Source organism: Rhagoletis pomonella, unplaced genomic scaffold (genome assembly GCF_013731165.1).
Source record: "Rhagoletis pomonella isolate Grant_MI unplaced genomic scaffold, Rhpom_1.0 Rhpom_scaffold_00002, whole genome shotgun sequence".
Lineage (NCBI taxonomy): Eukaryota > Metazoa > Arthropoda > Insecta > Diptera > Tephritidae > Rhagoletis > Rhagoletis pomonella.
Genome location: NW_023458556.1, coordinates 28,243,535 through 28,266,753, shown reverse-complemented (window position 1 = coordinate 28,266,753; position 23,219 = coordinate 28,243,535). Strand labels below are relative to the sequence as shown.

Below are 23,219 nucleotides of genomic sequence, written 5' to 3'. Positions count from 1 at the left end.
GTCCTTAAATTTCGAAATATTGAAGTTTCAAGCATTTCTGAAATTTACCGTTATATGAGAAGCGGCCGTTATTTTAGTCCGATTTCAATAATTTTCAACGTTTTGCTTATGTGTGGCAAGCACAATAACCACACCGAGTTTGGTACAAATTGGTAGAACGGTTACCGATATACTTATATGTGATCATAAGTGGGCGGTGCCACGCCCTTTTTCCAAAATTTTACCATAAACGTATATCTTGGTAAAGAATTTTTGCAAGCATCAATTTTGAATAAATTAGCTTCAATATTTATTGATTTATCGAAGATTTTGTATTTCTCTAAATTACCGTTATATGGGATTTGGGCGTGGTTATCGTCCGATTTTAAAAATTTTCGGCGATTTTGTGTCTTATAGCAATGCCAAAAACTATGCCAAGTTTGGAAGAAATTGGTGCAGCGGTTACCAAGATATACACATGTAACCATAAGTGGGCGTGGCTACGCCCATTTTCCAAAACTTTATAATTTTCTTATTTTTCGTCTAAAAATTATTGTAAATATCAATTTTGAGTGAATTATCTTCAGTAGTTACTAAAATATCGCAGTTTTCGTATTTCTGGAAATTACCGTTATATGGGAAGTGGGCCTGGTTACAGTCCGATTTCGCCCATTTTCAATAGCAACCTACCTTGGATAAATGGAAACCTACATACCAAGTTTCGATGAGATACCTCAATTTTTGCTCGAGTTATCGTGTACACGGACGGACGGACAGACGGACAGACGGACGGACGGACGGAGAGACAGACATGGCTTAATCGATTTCTTTTTTCATCCTGATCATTTATGTATACATTTGTCTATATCTATCTCGATTCGTTTTGGCTGTTACAAACAACCGTTATGTGGACAAAATTAATATACCCTTGTGCACAAGTGCGCTCGGGTATAAAAATATACATACGTTTCTTCTTAATAAAGCTTAGAATCCAGCGCTCAAGAAAAGTCAGAAGAAATATGTTTCATTATTTATGTTGCTTGAAAAAATACGTTACTTTTTCTATAAATATTCTTGAAGAAATAAGTATACGAATATTTTCTTCTTTAGAGCTGCAGACTGATTTAAGAAATTTTGATAAAAAAAACTTTCTTTTCAATTTCTTGTGTGTCATTTTGTATGCATTTTTCGTTTTTCGTGAGAGCTGGATTAAATTATATTAAAATATATGTATGTATATTGTCGATATTTTTGCAAAACCGCCTATCTTACGGCACTCAAATTTTACAGGACAAAACTGTTTTTCTTTGAAGGGATTGCTTTGAGAGGAGGCGATTTATGCGGTTTTGCATATATATTTATATTCATATATATTTTTTCTTTTTAAAACAACCAAATCTAAGGATTAAAAAAAAAGTATCAAAAATGAAAAAGATTTAATTTAAGTACAGAAAAAAAATCCATTTCCAAGGGATTCGAACCTCGGATCTTTCGAATGACATGCCAGTGCTTTGCTTAATCGGTCATTGCGGCCATTTGAGCAGAGCGGTTAAAATGATGTACATACATATTCATTTGGAACATGCTCAAGTGCTTTTTTTTCAAAGGAGCATTTCACCATAAAAGTTGGCAAAGAATAAACAACGCCCCCGCACACCCTTGTAAAAACTCATTTAAACTAGAGATGCGCACATGACTCACCACATCACTCACGAACACGCGAGTATTCAAAAAATGTTGTCATAGACTGTATGTACAAGTAGTGAATACAAACTAAATGCAAATTCAGATAAGGTTCAATCTGGATTGGTGTCAAATTCAATTTCGAGCATTCAGTTCCAAATTATGTTTTTAACCTTCTCGATATTATCAAATAGACATCATGAATCATGCGGAATTCAACAATATATTGTGATAGGATCAAGATCCATAAACTTAATTGGAAGGGAAGTTAGCAAAAGAACTAACAAAAATATGACAACGTGTATTTTTATCAATATGTTACAAACTGACTTGCGTTGGCATTTCATTATAATGATTTGAAATATCTGGAAAAAACACGCTGTGATGTTTTTTTACCATAAAAAGGGTGAAAACGCTGCAAAAACATGCCGAAAAATTATTAAAGTGATGGTGAACAATTGGCCGATCGAAGAGCCTGGGAAAATCACTTGGTTATATTTACACCGATGGAATTATGAAACTATATGAAAAATGGCAAAAAGTTATAAATAATAATGGTCAATATACACTTCATTAAAATTGATTTCCAATAAAGAAAGTGTGTTTCAAAAATTTACTCCATAAACCCGCACAGACTTTTTACGTGACCCAATATAGTTTTTTATACCAACAAATCGAAAAAACCTCTTTTCTTGAATACCCGCACCGTATTGCGTGTGAAACTAAATCAACAAACTTCACAACTATTTCAATGAAGTTTTATTCCAAAATTACTCGGAAGGAGCTTTTCTGCAGAAAGTCAGGCAATCACTATAATTAATTATTTCCTTGTGAGAGAGCATGCTTGACTAACTATACATTGGCTGGATTTTCTAAGCCCAAGTGACTCAACCATCTAGATTGGTTTCAGTTTTATACGGCTATCAGGCAGGACATAGAAATGAGAATCGACCCTAAAACCAGAACCTCTTCAGAAGTACTGGACGGTATTATTTATAAACTACAATTCGATTTTCAAAGTACGTTCAAAGGTTAGTATTTACATACAACCACTTTGATTATAAGAGAAAGAAAACAAAAGAGCATAGATATAGTGAGAGAGAAGCCAAATTCATACATAGAATAAAAGGAAAATGAAGCATTTGTGAGGCACTCAAGTGCTTAAGCAAGGACAGTCAGTTGAAAATGATAGAGATAAAAAAGCAGAGAAAAGTATGACGATGCCATTCCACATTGAGTTAATAGGTACGTATGTATGCAGGTGTACTCATATTTACGAGTATTTAGTTGTTATTAGAATTTCTGTAGATACATATTTAGTGTTATTTGATTTTGTTATTTTCACTTGTGTGGTTTTGTATTTCTGTTGTTGTTAAGCATACCTGTAACGTCAAAGACTGTCGTACGAGATCACGTTTCTTAACCGGATATCGCTCCTGCCGACGTTGGAGTGAACGGATCAACGATTTAAATGCGTATTATTTGTAGTCAGGATAATGCAAAGCACACGCAGCATTGTTTGCATGTGTACATTTGAGTATGTGTGTGCGTGTGTGTGGATTTTCATATGTTATTGTATTCAGATTATTCAGATTATAATGTTGCAGCACATTGGTTTATACATATGTATTTGTGTGTGTGCGTGTGTGCAGTAGCATCAGCGTTGTCGCGGCAGGATTAGGCATTATTTGGCAGGAGCATAGAATTTGATAGCCAGCCATATTCATAGCATTGAAGAGCAGCAGTGTATTTGGTTTGCATTTGGTTTTTTGTTTTTGAGAATATATGAGTTTCATTATTCAATTCGCCATTTTTGTAAAGCAGTTTGTACACAGGTTTTTTCGAGGATATAGCATTGCCAAGATGCGGAACATTCAAGACAGAAATTATTTTCGTTTTTTTTTTGGTTTTTTTTTTTGATTTTGTTTTGCGCGCAGGTACATATTTGTGTGAGCGCATTTATGTACAGCATTCGTTTTGCGTTTGTGTTGGTGAGCGGTTTGGGGTTTTTTTTTTTAATTAATGCACATATTTTTGAGTATGTGTTGGCAGTAGCAGGCGGTAGTAGTGTATATGATTAAGTTGTTGTGGATGATGATGATGGTGATGAAGGGTAGTAGTGAAAAAATGAAAAATAAGGATTTAAATTAATATTACATATAGAAATAAATAAAAATAGCATTTCATATTAGAAAATAAATAATTTAACGCAAAAGAAAATTGGCATTGTCTTGCAAAAATAATTTAGAGTAAGGGGTGTATGGCGAACTTTTTTGTTTTCTCGGTAAGGTCGTACAGTCTAATGTACATACATACATATGTATATCTAAGAAATCATAAGCTCTTTAGTTCATGATATGGAGGTAGATGTATAATTCTGCAGGGCTCGTTAGACGTTTTCTGAAACTTAACTTTCCGCTGAAAGGGTTTTTGTGCAATTGAAGGAGATAAAGAAGAATTCGAAGAAAAGCCTGGGACAACTTCGAAATCGGACTAATGAAATTGAGATTTTTTTAAGATTTAGTAAATCATTCGAATATTATTATGAAATGTTTTGGCACTTTAATCCAAATAGTTCAAAAGTTACAAAATTGCATGGCTTGGTTACCTATTTTTCATATAAATTTTGATACGTTTTAAGACGCAACGAAAATTATATTTTCTACGTAACTTTTTTGAATTTATACCATTTATACCATAGTTTAATTAAGGTCAAACCTTAACCGCACCAAAACTCAAATGCCACTTTTGCTACAGTTGCTCCTAGATACACCCTGGGCCATAAACTTTTAATTTCCCCAAACGCGTCATCCATTTGGCTCCATTTTTATTTACCATGTATCCTTCGAAATACCAAAATACAAAGAGCCAAAAAAAACTAAACGTTTTCTGCTTCATTTTCAGCCAATCAGTCAGCTGTTCAGTCGCACAAAATGTAGGTAGCAGTCAAAAAAGCATTTAGTACTCCTTTAGGAAACAGCAAGCTCTATATTTGGATTATATGTTGCTGAAAAGTGAAGACAACTGTAATAACTGGTATGGATAAGTGGATTTCTTTTCAATCATGTGGAATTCAACGGTATTGGTCCCGAGGCGATGATTCATTTCGAACGACTACAATAGCATAACCTCATCATAGGAAGGTTAAGCGCTCAGTGTGATGGTATTTAAAGGGCAGGTTGTTTTGAACTCCTTCCAAGGAACCGAACAAACAATTTGAATGATAACTATCGGCACTTGGATGCTTTGAATAATTATATCATCCAAAGTACTTGTGTTCCATCACGTCAGCCATAGACCACACCTACATATGTATATCTGGCGACTAGTTAGTCAAAAATTATTGGAACAGTATTGTAGTAATTTTTTTCGCCACTAAAGACAAGTCTTCCTAACGAATGGGGAATTATGAAGTTCACCGAAAAATACGCAATGACTTCGCCCATGCTAATTTATCAACTGTAGTCTAATATTCCTCTTAATGTTTTGAAACCAGAACAAAAGAAAATTCAACAAACTTCTAAATATGATATACTTTGGAAATATTTTTCGTCATCCCTTGTCAAATTTGGTTTGGAGACAAAGCGGTTTTCGTTCAGAAGGATACATCATATCTACTCCTACCCTGTCGGAAATACCAACAACGAAAATGAGAACTTCTAAATAGTTAAATACATTAGTTGAGAGAGGTATACTTTCCTATAGACCTTGCACTTACCAAATCCAAAGGATCCCCAAAAGGAGACTCGGAACAGGCCAAGCAGAGAAGTCAAACATTTAATAAAGCGCAGTTTCCCTTAATTTTTTTAACACAATGCATCTTCTCTAATGTACTCATTGAATCTTTTAATTAAAAAAGATTATTTCGCTTTTATAATTTTTATTATTATATTTAGTCCTTCTATTTAAATAATATTTTTCATCCTTAATTTAATCCAAATATTAATTCAAAAACAATATCGGTGCTGACATTGAAACCACAGAAATTAAAAATTGAAAATTAAAAAATGGTGTGACAAAATTATGAAGGTAAACAACATTAAACATTAAAATTACCGCTAGTCCCCAAATACAAATTACAAAAGCCACACAACGTAAGCGCTAATGGATTTAGTAATGAACAAAAGTTAAAGTAATTACAGCCAATTACCACACAATTACCTACAAGGCCCCCAAAGAATTTTGAAATACATAAAATTTTCAGCTTCAACTGCACTTGGCAAATAATATTCGTGCACTTGAAATAGTATTAAAAATTCAGCTAGGGTGTGTGTGCTTATGTGGGGAATTTCTTACTTTCAGAGAGGGTAACTGAAGGCTGCTAAAAGATGTAGGGATGTGCGTGAGACGGACATATATGTATGAGAGTTTATGCGAGGAAAATACACACAAATTACAAGTTCGATTTTCAATGTATTTATGTAAACAAGTGGAATAATAAAAATTCTTCAGCCGAACAAAAAGATTGAAAAAGGAAAATAAATGATTTGTCTTATAATAAAAACACACCTGATATGGACTCGGTTTGCCGGTTTTGCCAGAATCCTTGGAACCCTTCGCATCCTTCGAATCGGTTGGATCTGGTAATTTTTTCTTTGATTTTTTCTCCTTTGGTGGTGATTTCGGTTTACTGCCGCCATTACAGCAGGAACTCTCTGTGGCATAAGAAGTAATGAAAGGAGGGGTAATTTTTAATAAAACAGAAACTGTGGTTTTAATGAAAACTCAAACTTAATAAAAGAGTAAGAAACAAGGCAGATAAAAAAAGCTTAATAACTGCTGCGAACGTAAGAATAAATAGTATAATTTTTTTTAGTTCATATTACTTTGTTTTTATTTTTTATTTTATTTTTTGTCAACTTACCCTGCAACAGGAAGCAAAATACATACAATAGGAAGAGTATGCTGACACCATACAAATACGTAAAGAATGTTTCATAGTAGAGCACTGGCAGACGGTGGGTTGTCACATCGCTAATCACATAGGCAATGCAGACAACAATCAAAATGATGGCATACACCAAACTGGTGACGATGAACAGCGAGGTCCTGTACAAAGCAAAAGCGTTGGGGAAATGAGAAAAAAAAATGTGTTGTTATATTAGCAAAATTAGCATAAAATTTGGTTTAAATAATTTGAAGATAAACTACGAGCAAATTCCAATAGTTTGCCTGTGTTAGTAATTAATTGTGCACGAACCCAAAATAATCCAGTATTTGTTTTTGCTTTTATAATTGAATAAAAATTTCAGAAAAATACATATTTACATCTAAAACACTTTTCAGAGTTGCACAAACGCTACATGCAATTATGAGTAAGCACTATTTGCTGTATACATATATAACAACAATTCTGCTTCTTATAAAGGTGCAATTTTTTCCACTAAGCCATCTATACATAACGTACAGTGACTCAAACAAATGACCACGTATTGATTTTTTTTTAAATATTCGTAATGTTTTTCGAACTAGATTTTTTTTATTTTTCTATAAAAATTCCGTCCAAGCTTTAGCGAATACCAGACAAATCGCAGTTTCAGACTATATACGAAATTTAGAAACCTTATTAAATTTTCATTAAAATTCCAAATTTTTAATCTGAATCTCTCTGCAATTTTATAGCAAACACAATTTTAGTCCTTTTGGTTTTTGAGACTTTTTTATCGGTGACGAATTTTTGCACCTTTTTCCATATAAACATGAATTTCTTATAAAATAAAATGGAGAAGTTCGTTTGTTGGATTTTGTAAATTGCACTTGTTGTATAAGAAAAAAATTGCAAAACAAGTCTCAAAAAAAAACTCTCAAAAATCAACGCGATTTTTTAGCCGATTGAGACTTGCACTTGATTGACTAAAATTGTTTGGGCATTCAGATTACAAAGTTGAAATTTTGATGAAAATTTTTTGAATTTTACTAAATTTTGTAAAATTTATAACTATGATTTATATTTTGCTTAAAGCTTGGACGGTATTTTTATAGAAAACTAACAAACAAAATAATTAAGAATATTTCAAAAAAATCAACACGTGGTAATTTGTTTGAGTCACTGTATATTCAAGTGTTTCTTGACTGTGAATTCTATGTATTGAAATTTTGCTCCATATTATTTTTTCCACGCTTAATACCTTATCAGCAAATCGGTTTTGCGTACATATATATGTATTTACTTGTGTGCATAGTTATCTATAAAACCAATTGTAATATAGACTCCTGTACCATATTGCGTGAAACACACACAGCCTTTACTTATAAATACAAAAAAAAATATGTCGAACTGAGAATGAAAATACCGTCAATTTCTGGATCGCCATCATCAATGCAAAGTGGTCTTTGGCATTTTTTGAAAATACGTTTGTTTTTTAATAATCCTTATACCAAAAGTCGAAACTAAATACTTAAAGCACGACTCATCATCACTTTAAGACAAAATGCGCAATTTTACTACACTCGATTGTTGGCCCTATAAGATTTCTACAACTTCATTTTCATCATATACAAACCATATTTTTTAACGATAAGCGCAGAATATATTAAGTTTTGAGGACGATGACACATTAGCATAAGCAACATCGGAAACATACGCCATAACTTGGCCACATTACTGCAATAAGTTACGAGGAGTGTTGGATAAGGAAGGCCTCACAATTTTTATGGAAAACTTACCAACCTGGCTGTTTCAGCATTTCTGCATTTCAAAAAATTCTAGGTAGGTACGATTTACATTGATTTTTCAAAATCCTTCGACAAAGTATTACCCGAATACCTCTGCTGAAGTTTGCGTCATTTGGTTTTCATTAGGAATTCCTATCCTGGATTAAGTCATATTTAGCTAATGGGTGAAGTGATGCTTTGTTCGTTCCATAGTCAATGTTAGAATTTATTCGCCGAAACTGTTCGGCATTCATCAACCTTTATACACATAATGTTCTGTTTTGTGTGTTTGTTGGATGGAAGTTAGAGTATGGAGCTTATATTTAGAGGCCTTCTATGCCATTACGTTCATATAATTCTCGGTGCCTCTAATTAGTCTGAATATCTTTTTTAACGTGCTCACTTTTTGTCAAAATCATAAATGGCTCAAGTGATTGTCCCTGCCTTTTAGATAAAATTTCACTCAATATCCTCCCCAGAACTCTTCGGCATTCTGAATTGTTTTATATAGGATTCCCCAGAAACAATTATGGTGCCAATGCTCTCATCTCTCGTATGTGCACGTGAAAAATTAAATCAGGTTTTCAATGGCTTAGATATTGATTTCTTGCAAATTTTTGTCAATTCAATCAAGTATTTATATACGTCAGTTCTAGGGACCATAACAGTTAAAACTTTTATTATAACAATCACTGTTTAACAATTATTTTTTTACTTTTATTTAATTACTCCTTAAATGACAGTTATTTTTAACTTTTACCTATATAATATGCAAATAACAGTTATTTTTGGTTTTTATATTATGTGTTTTATATAACAGTTATTGAAGATTTTCGTATAAGTGGTAGTAAACTTTTGTTCTCCAATGCCTTCTTAACTGCAAAAAATGATAATGACCTTTATGCGTATGACTTAAAAGATAAAAAAAAAATAATAAATAATTGTTATTTTGGATTTATAAAAAGTTAAACCAAAAATAATTGTTATTTTTTTTAGTTTTGCATAAAAATTACAAAAAAAAAATATATTGAAATTAGATTCTCGGTGAAAAAATTCCTTCCTTCCTTCATAGTGAATTTTTCAATGACAGTTTTCAATTCATTTCCCAGCTATATAAACAGTCATTTATTGATCGTATGTTTCATTTTACTCTGTAAGAATATCTGTATTCAAAGAAAATAAGCTAACGGAACCTTACATTTTCTTAACATTCAAATATTTTTCCGAAGACACAATCGAATAATAGGGACCGTCAAGAGACCAACAGATCTAAGTTTCACCCAGAACGTTAGATTCGTTTGTGGCTGGAAAGCTTTGTTCAAGGAAATTTGATTTTATTCTTCTTTTGAGCTTGCTGGGCCCAAATTGCTCTCCCTAAAAACACCGTGTCCTAGCCAAAAGAGCACACGGGGTTCCTTAACGACACGTAGAACAAAGGAGACCTAGAGGCTTTTCAATAGAGACAACGCATTGAGTTTTTAACATTTCCCGGATAGGAGCGAAGCTGGACGTCGCAATTCATTCACATTTTGAAACGCCAATCTATGCCATTTAATCATGGAGCGATGCGCGCTGCAACAACGTTTTCAATCTATTAAAATTTTTTTTATCAAAACTCACTTTTTATCGCAATTATTTTGCATGCGCTATTTACATCAAATCGCTGGTGTATGCCACTAAGCTAGCAACGTTAGAAGAGCTGCAGCCCAACATCGAGCGCGAAATTCCGCGCTATTTTACATTCATTTGAAGTTAAAATCATTTACATAACTATCCCAAAAGCCTCTTAATCGAAAAAGCAAAATGATTCGCTCTTAATGGTAAACCCCAAATAGAGGTTTGTAACATTAAATCGTATTGGTGGCGATAGAGGGAGCAGCCTCTTCCAATCATTATCTAATCTAATGTTTTTTCGATAACCAAATTTTAGAAGAGTTTACCTCAATTGCAATTGTGGGAAAGAAATATTGATAAAATAAAATGAAAGGCTAAAGGACTTTAGGGGTTTCTCCATTTGGTGGCAACAGCACTTCCTTCCTAGATCAAAAAAAAAAAAAAAAAAAAAAAAAGAAAAAGTTGGCAAAAAAACTCATTTTAATGTACAAAGCAAAACAAAAACAAATTTTAGTTTTCTTGAAAATGCATTTTTTTATATTTTTTTCTTCTACAAAATTTCAAAATTGTCAATTAGTGCCTTTTACGTTAATGACTATCGTATTTTTTTGTTCTGGTAATTTTCGTTTTTATCTTTTTCTTCAAAATTTTGTAGCTCTTCAGTAATCCTAACAGCAGGATTAAAAAATGTTACTCATGATTTCACTTGTTTTTTTAAGAACTTTATTTCGTTTTTATTGGTTGGCTACATGAACATGTAGTCATGCTTATCGTTGATGAATAAAGTTTTCACTTGCCAGCGGGAAAAAAACAACTACAAGTATCCTAATATAGCCAAGACCTTGGCGTTAGTAAACTCATTTAGTTCAAGTTTTCCCAACAAGGTCTAACAAAGTCAGCTTTCTACGCTTGATTAGCGGATGCTAACAAATATATGTATGTATGTAAATTATTTTTTTTTCCATTTTTTGATGCTTGTGGTTATTTCTTGACTTTAAACACATACAATTTTTTAGGAATATTTCGGTTTCCAAATTTTCTTCATAATGCTATTTGTTATGCAATTAATTTCAATTTTGCGAAAATCATTTGTTGGAATGTGCAAAACGGGAAAACTTGCAAACACTTATAATTGAATCTTTGCGGAGCTTGTATTCAGAATTTTCAAATAAATGATCTCAGCAACAAATAAAATAAAACACACGCCGCAAAACGTGCTTATTTTTAAATTTTAAAGGGAAAAAGTAAAAAAAAACAAGAAAATCATACAATTTTGAGATTCGAACGTCACGGCCTTGTTAGACAAAATATTAATATTAATGTTTAAAGACCATAAATAAAATTTTATGTGCATTAAATAGGAGCTTTTTCACGTTTCTATTATGTCTTCGGATGTGCTATGTAATCGCCCACTTGCATGCTGCTTAAAAGCATTCATTAGCTAGTGATTAAACACTGCCACATATCGTATTAGTGAAATATATATCGAACTTGAATCTTTTTACAAAGTCACTAAAGCTTTGATTTATATTTCGTACCAAAAAGTGAGATTTTTCTTCAGAAGTCAAGCCAGCCTAAATTCTTCAAAGCATACACTTAAGAGATATGACTGCCGCAAAATACAAATAAACCATTAACTAAAGTAACCTGGAAAGATTTTTAGAAAACGTTCAGTATAGGAGACGTATTTGAAGCAGAAGCTTGGAAATTTATTCAATTCGGAATGATGGCCACTATGTATTTCTTGGTATTTGAATGTCAATTAATGACACTTCGCTCAATTACATGAAATTAAAAAGTCATTTTTAAGTTAGATACTAGTCCTGATCAGCAGCTTGCAAGAATTTAAGTGGCTTAATTCATATTTCTTATACAAAATGATGTCAACGCTTGTGTTTGATGGGGCGTATACGTAACCACTTTACTTGCACTAAAAGAGAAATGACAGAAACAAATACGTAAAACATAGAAAGACATAAATAAGTTTATGTGACATAAGAACCCATTTTAGTTTCTCCAATTTTTTTTTTCTGTTTTTCTTTACTTTGTTAAATTCTGATCGTTTTTTTTTTTCAGATTTGTCTTACCAAATATAAAAATTCCTCTTTTTTTATCAGCCACAAACAATTAAAATATGTATGTATATCCGAATACATATTTTCGTTATTATAAAAAAGTATATATATATATATATATCGTATGTATTATTGTGTTAATTACCATAGTTCAATCGGTCCTGTTATTATGTTAGTCTGATAAGTGCCATGAACGGTGATTCTTGCTGGTAGAAAACTTCGATTTGGATTTGGCTTAATTGAATAGCAAACCCTAAAATAATAATAATTTTCCCAAAAATTTAATAAACTTCAAAAATCTGACTCTTTACTCAACTTGGAAATTGTGCTGTACGCAATGTGAAATAAATACTCTGGCAGGGATATTATAAAGCACAAATACATACACGCGTTTGTTCTGGATAGAATACAGGGTGGATGAAGTCAACTGAAAGGAGGGCAGTTGGAATTGATTGATTGTTTTCACTAGGCTCAAAGGGAAGTAGCTTTCTTTGTGTTGATCAGTTTAAGATACATACATATGGAAGGAAGGATAGTTTGAATAAAATTGGTATTTGGGAGCATATTAAGAAAAGTCTAGCAAATACTTGTGTATATTTGTAACTGTGTATGTTTACGTTTGTATGTATGTGTATTCACTTGAAATTTATTGTTTGTAAAAGTGCAAAAATAAAGTAGATAGTAGATATTTAATCAGGTTCAGCATTGCCATAGTTAAATAAGAATATAGAAAAATATAAGACTGTGTAAGGAAATTTTGAGTACAAAAATTACATTAAATAATAAAATTATAAATGTTTTCCGTTCACATTAAAAAAATCAGTGATAACTATTTTCAGTCAGCTACTTTTTTTTTTTAATTTCGTGTAGACACTTGGCAGACTTTGGTAAAATTTTTAATAAATTGCAGCTTTTCGTTTGCTTTTAACTGCCATTGAAAGCAGACAGCCACGTAAGTTGCGACGAAAAAGTGAAAAATAGAATTTCGGCTATAACCCGTATATTAGACGACCACGAGCTGCTACCCCATCCATTTAGCCCCATTCGATTATTTTCTGTTTTCCAAATCTGAAGAAGTGGCCCAAGGGAAATGTTTTGTGTCGTATGAAAAATAATGTAATTACTGAAAAAACGTCTATTTTGAGGACCTGAGGGAACTCTATTTTCTTGGAAACCTAACCTAACCCTAAATGCATCGAGCTTAAAGGGGGCTAACATAAGAAATTAAACCCTTATTGCCAAATTTTATTTAAGTCAGAGAATTTCGTTTACTGGACTGGGGAAAAATGTTAATAATTGGCGTATTCTTTAATTCGTTCAAAACATCATTTTGTACTAAAAATTTCGTAGCTTCGACTAGCTCTTGATATCTGTTTGCAATTCGAGTTCCAATAACAAATTCCATTAAATGAGGGAATGTTTTCAATTCGATACAGAAAATTGCCATCAGATAGATGCCTTTGGTTTTTAGCCACAAAGTTCCAATGAGAGTGAATACATGTATATTCTTAAAACTATTTTCCATATATGGGTAAACACTCGATAACGCCGCCAGAAAAGTTATTAGCATTGCAGAATTTTTTAATCCAGACGCTTCATTTATTTTGTTTCCGAATTTAAAAAATGTATGTATATAAATTTACGTTAGGGTGGCCCAACATTAGGGCTCTAAGAATTTCTTCGGGCATTTTAAAATCCCCTCGATATCGTGAAAAGCCCCACACAAAGCACAAAAGATCTTCCACAAGAAGTTAGGATATACAGATATACATATGTATAGTTGCCAATACAGATAGTTTATTAAGTTGTAACTGTAAATTAAACATTTTTATTTGTAGAGTTAATCTCACTCAGAAATAGTGAATTCTATAGACGTTATTATTTATTTGTTTTATGGCGAAAATTTCGAGAGGTTTGTTTTTACTTTGCTTCTCTTTTCAAATGAGATATGCAAACAAATCAAAGGCATGTACGAGTGCCTATACATAAAAAGCCAACAAAATTTCAGTAAAGAATGTTTCACGCAGACACAAGCAAGTGCATACATAAATTTATGTAACATCTGTGTCTATATGTATGCTCTCTACATGATTTGTTGTACTGTGGACTAAAACCAATGTGCAAGGATTTGCACATTTTCCAACAAAGCCGATCTAACATATTCACATATATACATATGTACATCGATTTGGCTCATACTTATGCAGATATGCGTTCATGTGAGCCACCAATCATCCCAGAAGATAATTTAGGTAGGCTAGTTAGTGAAGCCATTCTAAGAGGCCTACCCAAGAAGGGCTGAAAAATGTGCTTGCCTGCTTCCAGAAGGTCTTTTTCTATTTACAATTTACGGGAATGTGTAAGATTATATTATGTATTTAACATTAACAAAAGGCCTTGTGAAATACGTCCCACAAAAACCCCTCTGGAAGCCGTTCTATTGGTAGCGCAGACAGAAGGCCTTCAGTTTGTGCGACTCCATCCAAAATTAAAGGAGAAAGGAATGTAGTGTGGAAGGCCGCTTGACTCTCAAGAAGGCCTTTTGGAAGGGCTTTTAGCTCCTGAAATTATCTACTGGAATACACAAGAGAATCATTTTATTTTTCATATACATTAGGGTAGTCCTTAAAAAATCAAATTATCGATTTTTTTTCAGTCTCACCCCCTCAATCGATAATACCACGGTCACAGCTATCACATATAAATTTTGGTCCTGATTGGAGTCGGTTAAAGAGTGTCGCAAAGGGGTGAAAGGCCAGAAGCCTCTATCGAGACTCAAAAAATTAACAACATTTTTTGCATTTAATACCCAAAATCGATACCACTAAACTCGAAGATATTGAATATAAATTTCCGATTTCAGTCGGTGAAGATGTTTTCATAGGGTTGTCTGAAGTTTGACCCCTGTGCCTTAACCAACTCCAATCGGGACCAAAATTTATTTGTAAATATAGTAGCACCGACGTAGGGTTTGAGGCTTAGGAAATCTGATGTAAAAATGTGCTCCCACCCTAATATACATAGAAGTATATACATATGTATATACGTATTTTGGCTCGTTCGCTTACAATTCTAAGTGCATTGCAGCAAAATGGAAAACAACTTGACTGAGTATTGTAATGTTAAAAGCAACAAATATTTACACCGCCGACTGTATGCCACTCTGCATACATAAATACATACATACAAAGACACAAGCACAGCCTGCTTGTACAACTATTCAGCCATTATCCTCCTCATCATCATCATCATCGGTATGAAAACTGAAAGCCTGTATTGCCGAGCAATGTTTGTTAAGGCAGGTTAAAATATGCACAAGAGGAGCGACCCAATTCTGCAGCGGCGATGTTATTATGCGCTTACACAGCCAGCCAGCCAGCTCCCCGGAAATGTTCAGTCGCGAAGCGGCTTCAAAGCCCTCAGCCCCGCTGATTGGGTGCTATGTATGTGGGTTAGCGGCAGTTGGATTTTTGATGTTTGTACATTTTTCTCACATTCCCACATTCACCTTCATCCCCAGACTCTGCATTATGTCAAACGTTCTATGTTTGACTACACAAAAGACATATGTGCATATCATCAAGCTTATGCCGGAATGCCCAAAACGCCCTGCGAACCTGTCCCAGGATGCGCTCACCGATGGCTAATGAATATGCAAACTTCTATATGTATTTGCTCGTTTTGTTGAACTGAATTTATGTATATATTTTTGAGTACTGTCCTGCCCTCATGCCTTTCATTAAAATTAATTCGACATACATATGAAGTTTTGCTCTTACACATGTCTGTCTGATTTACAACAAAAATCACAAATGTCGCTTGTCGAATTTGATTATAGTTTGGAAAGAAACATTAAAATTAGCTTGAAACGATTGATCAGCAGTAACCCAGATTCAATTTAATAAGAAGAAATCTCCACAAACCATTTTTTTGAGAAAAGTAACGGAAACATAATATACTAATAATAAGGTGAACTATTTTGCTTTGATCCTGGCCAGCTGTAATGTAAACCAAACATAGAGGAAAGGGTAATGAAGGCATTTATGGTTCATTCTACAACAAAAAGCACAAAAATATAATTTCTAAACTTTGTGCAAAATTCGAGAAAATTCAATAAATTTTCATGAAAATTTTCAACTTTTTAATCAGATTTGTTCGAATTTTCTTGAGTATGCAGTTTTGTAGTGCATTAAATTCTAGTATCAAAAATTCAAGTTCGGAGTTAGTCAAAAATCGCATTGATTTTTGAGAACTTTTTTGTTGAAGGTGTTTTGCATTTTTCCCATATAAAGTATTTTCCAAAATTTTGTTTTTGTGTGGAAGAGACTGCGTGAAAAAAATTCCAAAAATCAACGGTAATTCGTAGCTACTTAGAACTTCTACTTTATTGCAATAAAATTGATTGGGCTACAAATCTGCATACTCAAAAAATTCTAAAAAATCGAATTAAAAAATTTTCATGAAAATTTTCTGAATTTTCCCTAGTTTTGCACAAAGTTTGAATTTATATATTTATGTTTTTTGTTGTAGAATTAACCATATTTTCATACAAAATTTTCGGAAAAGTATTGTAACACAAATCGTTGCATATATTTTGTAAAAAAGCAGCTGTGCCAATACTTTTAGCCGAAAGTGTAGGTAGTCACCCAGTTACATTTGACAAAAAGTATTACATGAACAAGTTAAATGGACGGATTTGTAAGTCTACAATTTCGAAAATGCCGAGCGTCGCGCCGGTCCACGTAAGCAATTTTTGCGTTATTGCCATTTGTATTATTTCGAGTTTTGGCTGTTTTTTTTTTTCATTTAAAAAGTAGTATTTTTCGCATATAGGAACGTTCGACATCAATTCGCATTTGCATATGTTTATACATACTACGTGTGTGTATTTTACATTTTAATTAATTGCACCTCCAGTTGCTTTTAGATGTGCAACTGAATCCAACCACTCGGCATACTTCATGAAAGTCCATACAAATTTTTAGCATACACATATACATTAGGGTGCATCACCAAAAAAGTTGCGATTTGCCCCATCGGAATTATAAAATTTATTGCATTTTAAGGCTTCTGCCAATCTATTAAGATTTAAGTGAGCTAAACACATTTGAAAGTATTCCCGAAAATTTCCTTATTTTGATTCCATTGATAAAGCTTTTCAAAATTTTTATGTAGACCGTTTAAGCCTAAACTCTGCTATCATATGAGGTGACTTTATAGTAGAAATATTTTTAGAAACTATTTTTTTTATAAAAACTCGATTATTGGAGGTTTTTTCAAAAACGTCCAGCTTGCGTAAATTTTAATACTTTTCCGAGATATTTTGGCGGAAGTTTTAAAATATAAAAATTTTTTTTTTCCCATTAAAAAAAAGATCCCATTTTTTTTTTTTTTTTTTTTTGAAGGAGAATGATGCACCCTAATATACATACAGACATGCTTCATTAAATTCCTATAATTTGAGCCCCCCTTCGGCCCCTTGCACACATATACAGGTAACATATCCATGAGCACAATAAAAATGCCAGCAACAACAACGCAAATGTGTTACAAAAACATTTTTTTCTTCCAAACCCATTTCCATGCACTCATTGATCACCCCTCCCAACTAGCAGCTTTTAACATTATTTTACACGATCTACTTTGATTTGCTTTCAGGCATTTTAGCAGCATTCCTAGCCTCAAATATCCCAGCTCATATCCATATCACGTCTTCGTGTGAGACTCCCCCCCCCCCCCCCCAGCTTTTTGTATTCTTTTTTTATTTCACCTCTGAATATATTCATACATACTCTTATATATGTATGTAACGAAATCATCAGTCAGTTACTCAGTCAGCATATCCTAACTGCATGTGTGCATTACATTATTGCTGTGCACCATAATGCAGCTGTATGTGCAACTTTCTTTATTTTACTGCCTTTTTGTGGCAATTTTTTATCCCTTACCCTTTGCACTTTTTCCCTTGTTTACATATAAATATGCATGCACGTACATAGACACGTACATAGCTTGGAGCACAATCACGTCAGATTTACCAGTCGTTCTCGCAGGATTGTCCTTTTATCTGGGCCCCCCGTTGTGGTGTTGCTGCCGTAAGATGGCTATAAGGTTCATGTCCACAGCCATGATTTTCTTGTAAAACTGCCGTTGACAAGCTGTTCATGACTCGAGTGGGAAAATTTGTTTGAGTATGGAAATTGTTAGTTAACTTTGTTTGTGTTTACTGGTGCCTGTGTATATTTAGTACTTACTTATGAACTTTTCTATGCATTTCCGAGCGCATTGTATGTGTGTATTTAGAACTTAGAACTTTAGTTTTAATTTCTATGTTACACTTTTGTCAATTGCAAAACTACTGCTAAAACAATGATTACGAAGTCGAGAATTAATTATTGAGCTTTAGAGTAGTACGAAGGAGAAATACTGACTTAATTACCAAAAATAGAAAATAGAAATAATCTAGATTTCCTCTTAAATGCGAAGCATCTTAAGCGGCTAATCTGAATTCCGGAAACTCCTCGAGGGTGAGATAGAAGCGAGTAGGAATCGATACTTAAGGTCCGATATTTTGCAGGCATCGATACTACTTCCCAGAAAAAGTATCGATACCTGCATGGTATCGTTTCATCCCTATGTATTAGTATGTTTATTGCCAATAAGCATTGGGCTTGGTTAACCATTCGAAAATGATTGGAAAACCAATCTTTTTTCATGTCTCACCTTCGATAACGAATGTGGAATTGGTTATTTAGTATTCGATTCGAGAACTAGGCAGAACTAGGCCATTCTCCAGCAAAACGGAACTTTCGTTATCCAATGTATTTTCCCTTCATTTTGAATTCGAAATCCAGTCCATTATCGAATTATAATTTTAAATTTCCCTTCGAGAGCTGGATTTCACTTTGTCTCTTGTTACTATGGTTTTCGTTTTTTTTTTTCGAACCCATATCGAATGTGTTTCCACTATTCTATGAACGTTGCAAAACTAAGGATGGTTATGAGTTAGTTCTCAGTTCGATATGCATATTGGATATCGAAGGTCATTTTCGAACGTTCGCCACAATGTTTATTGGGTTATTGGGATTCCGAATGTAGCCTAAAATGGCAATTCCGGCAAAGATAGTTGCAAGTCTTTTATAAGACAATTGAAAGACAGACCGCAAGGTAGTTTGAAAGATTTGTTGATTCTGGCACGAATGTATTACAAAAACAAACCTCCCTTGTCAACTCTTATGCTGACAAAAAGCACGTGAGCATGTTCCAAATTAACAGATATGTATATCATTTTGCTCGCGCTGCTCCAACAGTCGCAATGGCCGAGTGAACAAAGCGCTGCCGTGCCACTCGGGAGATCCTCGAGCCGGGCAGCGGAATTTTTTTTTTCGTTTTTTTGATAAAATTTTTTTTCAATTCATCTTTTTTTATATGTTTTATTCTTTTTAAAAGATAAATTATTATTTTTTTAACTCTTAGAATTTTATTTCATTTTTTTCTTTTTAATTTATTTTTCTTTTGTAGTTTACTTTAAAAAAATATGTTTTTGATTTCATTTGGTTTTTAGGAGCTATATTAATTATTCCTTTTTTATATTAGTTTTTTAATATATATGTATATATTTTTTTAATCTAGTTTTTAGAAATAATTTTTTGTTTTTAACCGACTTCACAAAAAGGAGAAGGTTATCAATTCGTCGGAATATTTTTTTTTGGTTATTTTTTTGTAAGTATGTTACCACATAACTTTGGACTACCGATTACCCGGTTAACCGATTTCTAAAATTCTTTTTTGTTTTAAGGAAGGGGGTTATCCTGGGGTGGTCCCATACTAATTTGGTTTAAATCCGATAATTTGATCATGACGAAATTAACGATAATCTTAAATTTTTATATGAGAGTTGAAGTCGGTTTTGTTTTTTGCTTAAAAATAACTTGTTTTTAAATTTTGTTTCATTTTATGTTTTATTTGAATTCTGTTTTAGCTTTTAATTTTTATTTTTATAAAAAGAAAGGTATTTCTAATCTCATTTGATTTTTGGAAACCTATTTTATTTTTCTGATTTTTTAATCTAATATTGTTTTAGTTATAATAAATAAATAAAATTATAAAATTCCTTTAATTTTTAAGAACATATTTTATTATCATTTGGTTCTTGTTTTAATTTAATTTTCTTTTAACTTAAAAAAAGAAAAAACGTTTTTCTTTAGATTTATTTTTAAATTAATTTACTTTTAGTTTTTAGTTTTTATCGCTTTTTTTAATGTCATTTATTTTTTTGAAACCGATTTAATTTTTCTCTGTTTTAATTTATTTTTTATTTAATTTTCACATTTATTCTTTTAAAAGAAACTTTTTTTAATTACTTAATTTAATTTTTTTAATTTAGAAACTTGTTTATATATTTTATAGCTACATATTTTTGTCTTGTTGCCATTTCATTTTCTTTTAATTCTGAGTTTTATTTTTTTTTTTAAGAAAAATATTTTTTTTTATATAGTTTAATTTTTAAAAAGCTTATTGCTTAAACACAAACAGAATAATGCTAAGTCATTTCAACTAGCTTTCAAGTAGTCTTTCAAAATACAGAAAAGAGCTTTCAAGATTCTAGTTGCCAGAGCTAACCATTATCGTATGAAAGCCCCATGTATTTCAAAAGACTGCGTGGAGTTGAAAGATAGTTGCTAGGCTTGCCCTTTAAATATACCCTAGAAATATTAACGATTTACACAGATGCTTTGAACATCATCATATTGTTGCCTTTCTCTATTTCTGACCACCTTACTGATTAACATTTTGTCGGATTATAAGGAATCGACTCTGTTTTTATTACGATTGAACTTTCGTCTTTTTTTTAAGAATGCTAGTAAGTAACTATAAGTAAATAGAACATTATAATCCGCGGAAACGAACGAAATTTCAATTGATGGAAATTCCTAAGAAATTTTTATTTGGTTTTAATAATATGAATTATTATAAAAAATTTATAAGAATTAAATTTTGTTTAAACTTATAATACATTTTACAAATTTACCAATTTACCTTCAGCATAATCCATATAAAAAGAAAAATATAAAAATGATATTAACCTTTGCAATGGCTGCGGCATCACGTTCTTTAATTCCATTTCCTTATTGGCTGCATTATTCTTCTCGGCGCTGTCATTGCTGCCGGTTGTGTGCGAGCGCGACACCGGAAGTGTGGCCATATTATCGCCGCTCTCGACATCAACAGTAGCGACTTTAACTTCGCCGCCACCCATTTCTAACAAATTGCACTAACACACACAACAACAAGTGTTCAGTTTTGTAAATTTTTAACCTTTTTTTATTTTTGCTTTGTTTTTTTTTTTCAGCTTGAACAAATTTTTAACTATGTTTAAAAACAATTATTTGGTTGTTGATTTGAGCACATTAATTTGACACTGATTTACATTTTAATATATATATATTTTTTTGTTATAAAATATTTATGAGCAATTTTTAATCGCTTTCAAATTTAGTACACCATTTTTTAGGCGATAGATTTTAGTTTTACTAATTTTTTTTTTTCTAATTGTTTCCACAATTGGACGCTAGCGTATTTCGTTGTCACTGTCACATTAAAACTGCGAGAGGAAATGGTAGCAGAAATTCAAAATTTCGATTCTATGTACTAAAAGCAGCAAAAGTTGCTAAAACTGCGCTTCAAATACAGGCGTGCGCTCCTCGTTATTTTGCCGATGCCTTTAGAACGTGTATGTGTTGTGTGGAACTCATTTGAGTATAAATGTAGGGAGCTACTGCTATACTTTTTTTTTTTGTTAATAGGAGCATTGATTCTCTCACGGGACTCTATACGCAAGGAGCTAATACTCATAGGTGCTTATGTATGTATGTGTGACGCAGCGCATGTGTGCGAGTGAGTCGCCTATTTCTTTTTCTATAGCGTTGAAGTTTTCCCCTTTGGTTTCCCCTATTTAAACACTCGACTTTACTCTTCTGTGTAATACCTCCTCCCCCAGCGGATTCATATTCTTATGTGTATTTTTTACTACTCGTACTTTGCCTTACAAGTTTTTTCGCACCTCTGTGCTAAGTATGTGTTTTTTCTTTCATTGATTGAAAACATCCTTTCATGCGCTGCTCTGGCTTTTACGCCTCACTTTCCATGCGAAACTGTGCCAGACTTTTATGATATTTGCATAATTTTTTGCTTGTATATACGCTGGGGTGTTGCTTCGTTCTCCACCATGGCATACATATGTATACACACATACATACATATGTAGTAACTACGCTGGCTCCTTGCACGCTCAGCTACCTTGTTGGAGCTTTCACGCATTGTATGTAATGTTTTTTGTATACTGCCGTTTTTCAACTTGCGTATCCTATAATTTATATTCAAATTGTATACGCATTTCATTTGCATAGTAAATGTGAAAATCGCTAAAAAAAATTTGGGTGTAAAGAATAGTGGGTACAGAGCAAGTTTAGAAGAGAACAAACACGAAATTTGAATGATTTTCATTTCAGAGCAAAACAAAAAAAAACGATATGTATGTAGATATTTTATATTAAATAAGATACTTATTTGGCTAGAAATAAGAGGGGTGCGTTTCAGATTTCTCATTTTCTGTTTAATGTTGCTTTTAAAGACGAAAGAGTTATAAGAAATGAACTTCGAGGTAGAGCGTTTTCTGTGTTCAAAAACAAATTTCCTGTTTCTACATTGCTTTCTACTAAGTATATTAAAGCTCTTCCGAGAAAATACTTATTTTCAAAGGCTGCTCGTTAACAGATGAATGTATTAGTTCTTTGGGCTTCATGTTGGCTTGGCGATTCCAACAAAACTCCTACTAGCTTGGAAAAGTATAGCTTAGGGGGCGACATTCATTCTGCACATAATACCCGTATAGTTATTTGCTTCTATCCCAACCCAGCTGAAAAAATCATGGATTCCAGACAGGCGTTGTTCAGTTTTCATGTATTTTTATCCACACTAGATCGGAAAGGTATGGCCTAGGAATAGGGTAGCGACCAATCTGCCAAGCCAAAATTCTGAATCGAATTGTTGTACATATCTTCAGTTTGCCAAGATAGATTACCGCAGGAAAACTTTGCTCGCAAGCTTTGTTAAGCTTTCAATATATTATAACTAGAACGGCTATGTTAGAGGAATCTGAAACCCTACTAAGGCAGTTCAAGAAACTCATCAGCAGGGATCACACGATTTGTA

The 23,219-nt window shown here is 32.8% G+C and overlaps 1 protein-coding gene across 1 annotated transcript in view; it reads right to left on the bottom strand.

Moving 5' to 3' along the window:
- The window catches only part of LOC118733382 (proton channel OtopLc), a gene marked incomplete in the record, with an annotated part of 111,586 nt that overhangs the window by 12,316 nt on the left and 76,051 nt on the right, over positions 1-23,219 (bottom strand). Inside the window, 4 exon segments of the mRNA XM_036462747.1 lie at positions 3,045-3,098; positions 6,172-6,317; positions 6,527-6,711; positions 12,151-12,258. Coding sequence (XP_036318640.1) covers positions 3,045-3,098; positions 6,172-6,317; positions 6,527-6,711; positions 12,151-12,258 — 493 coding nt within the window.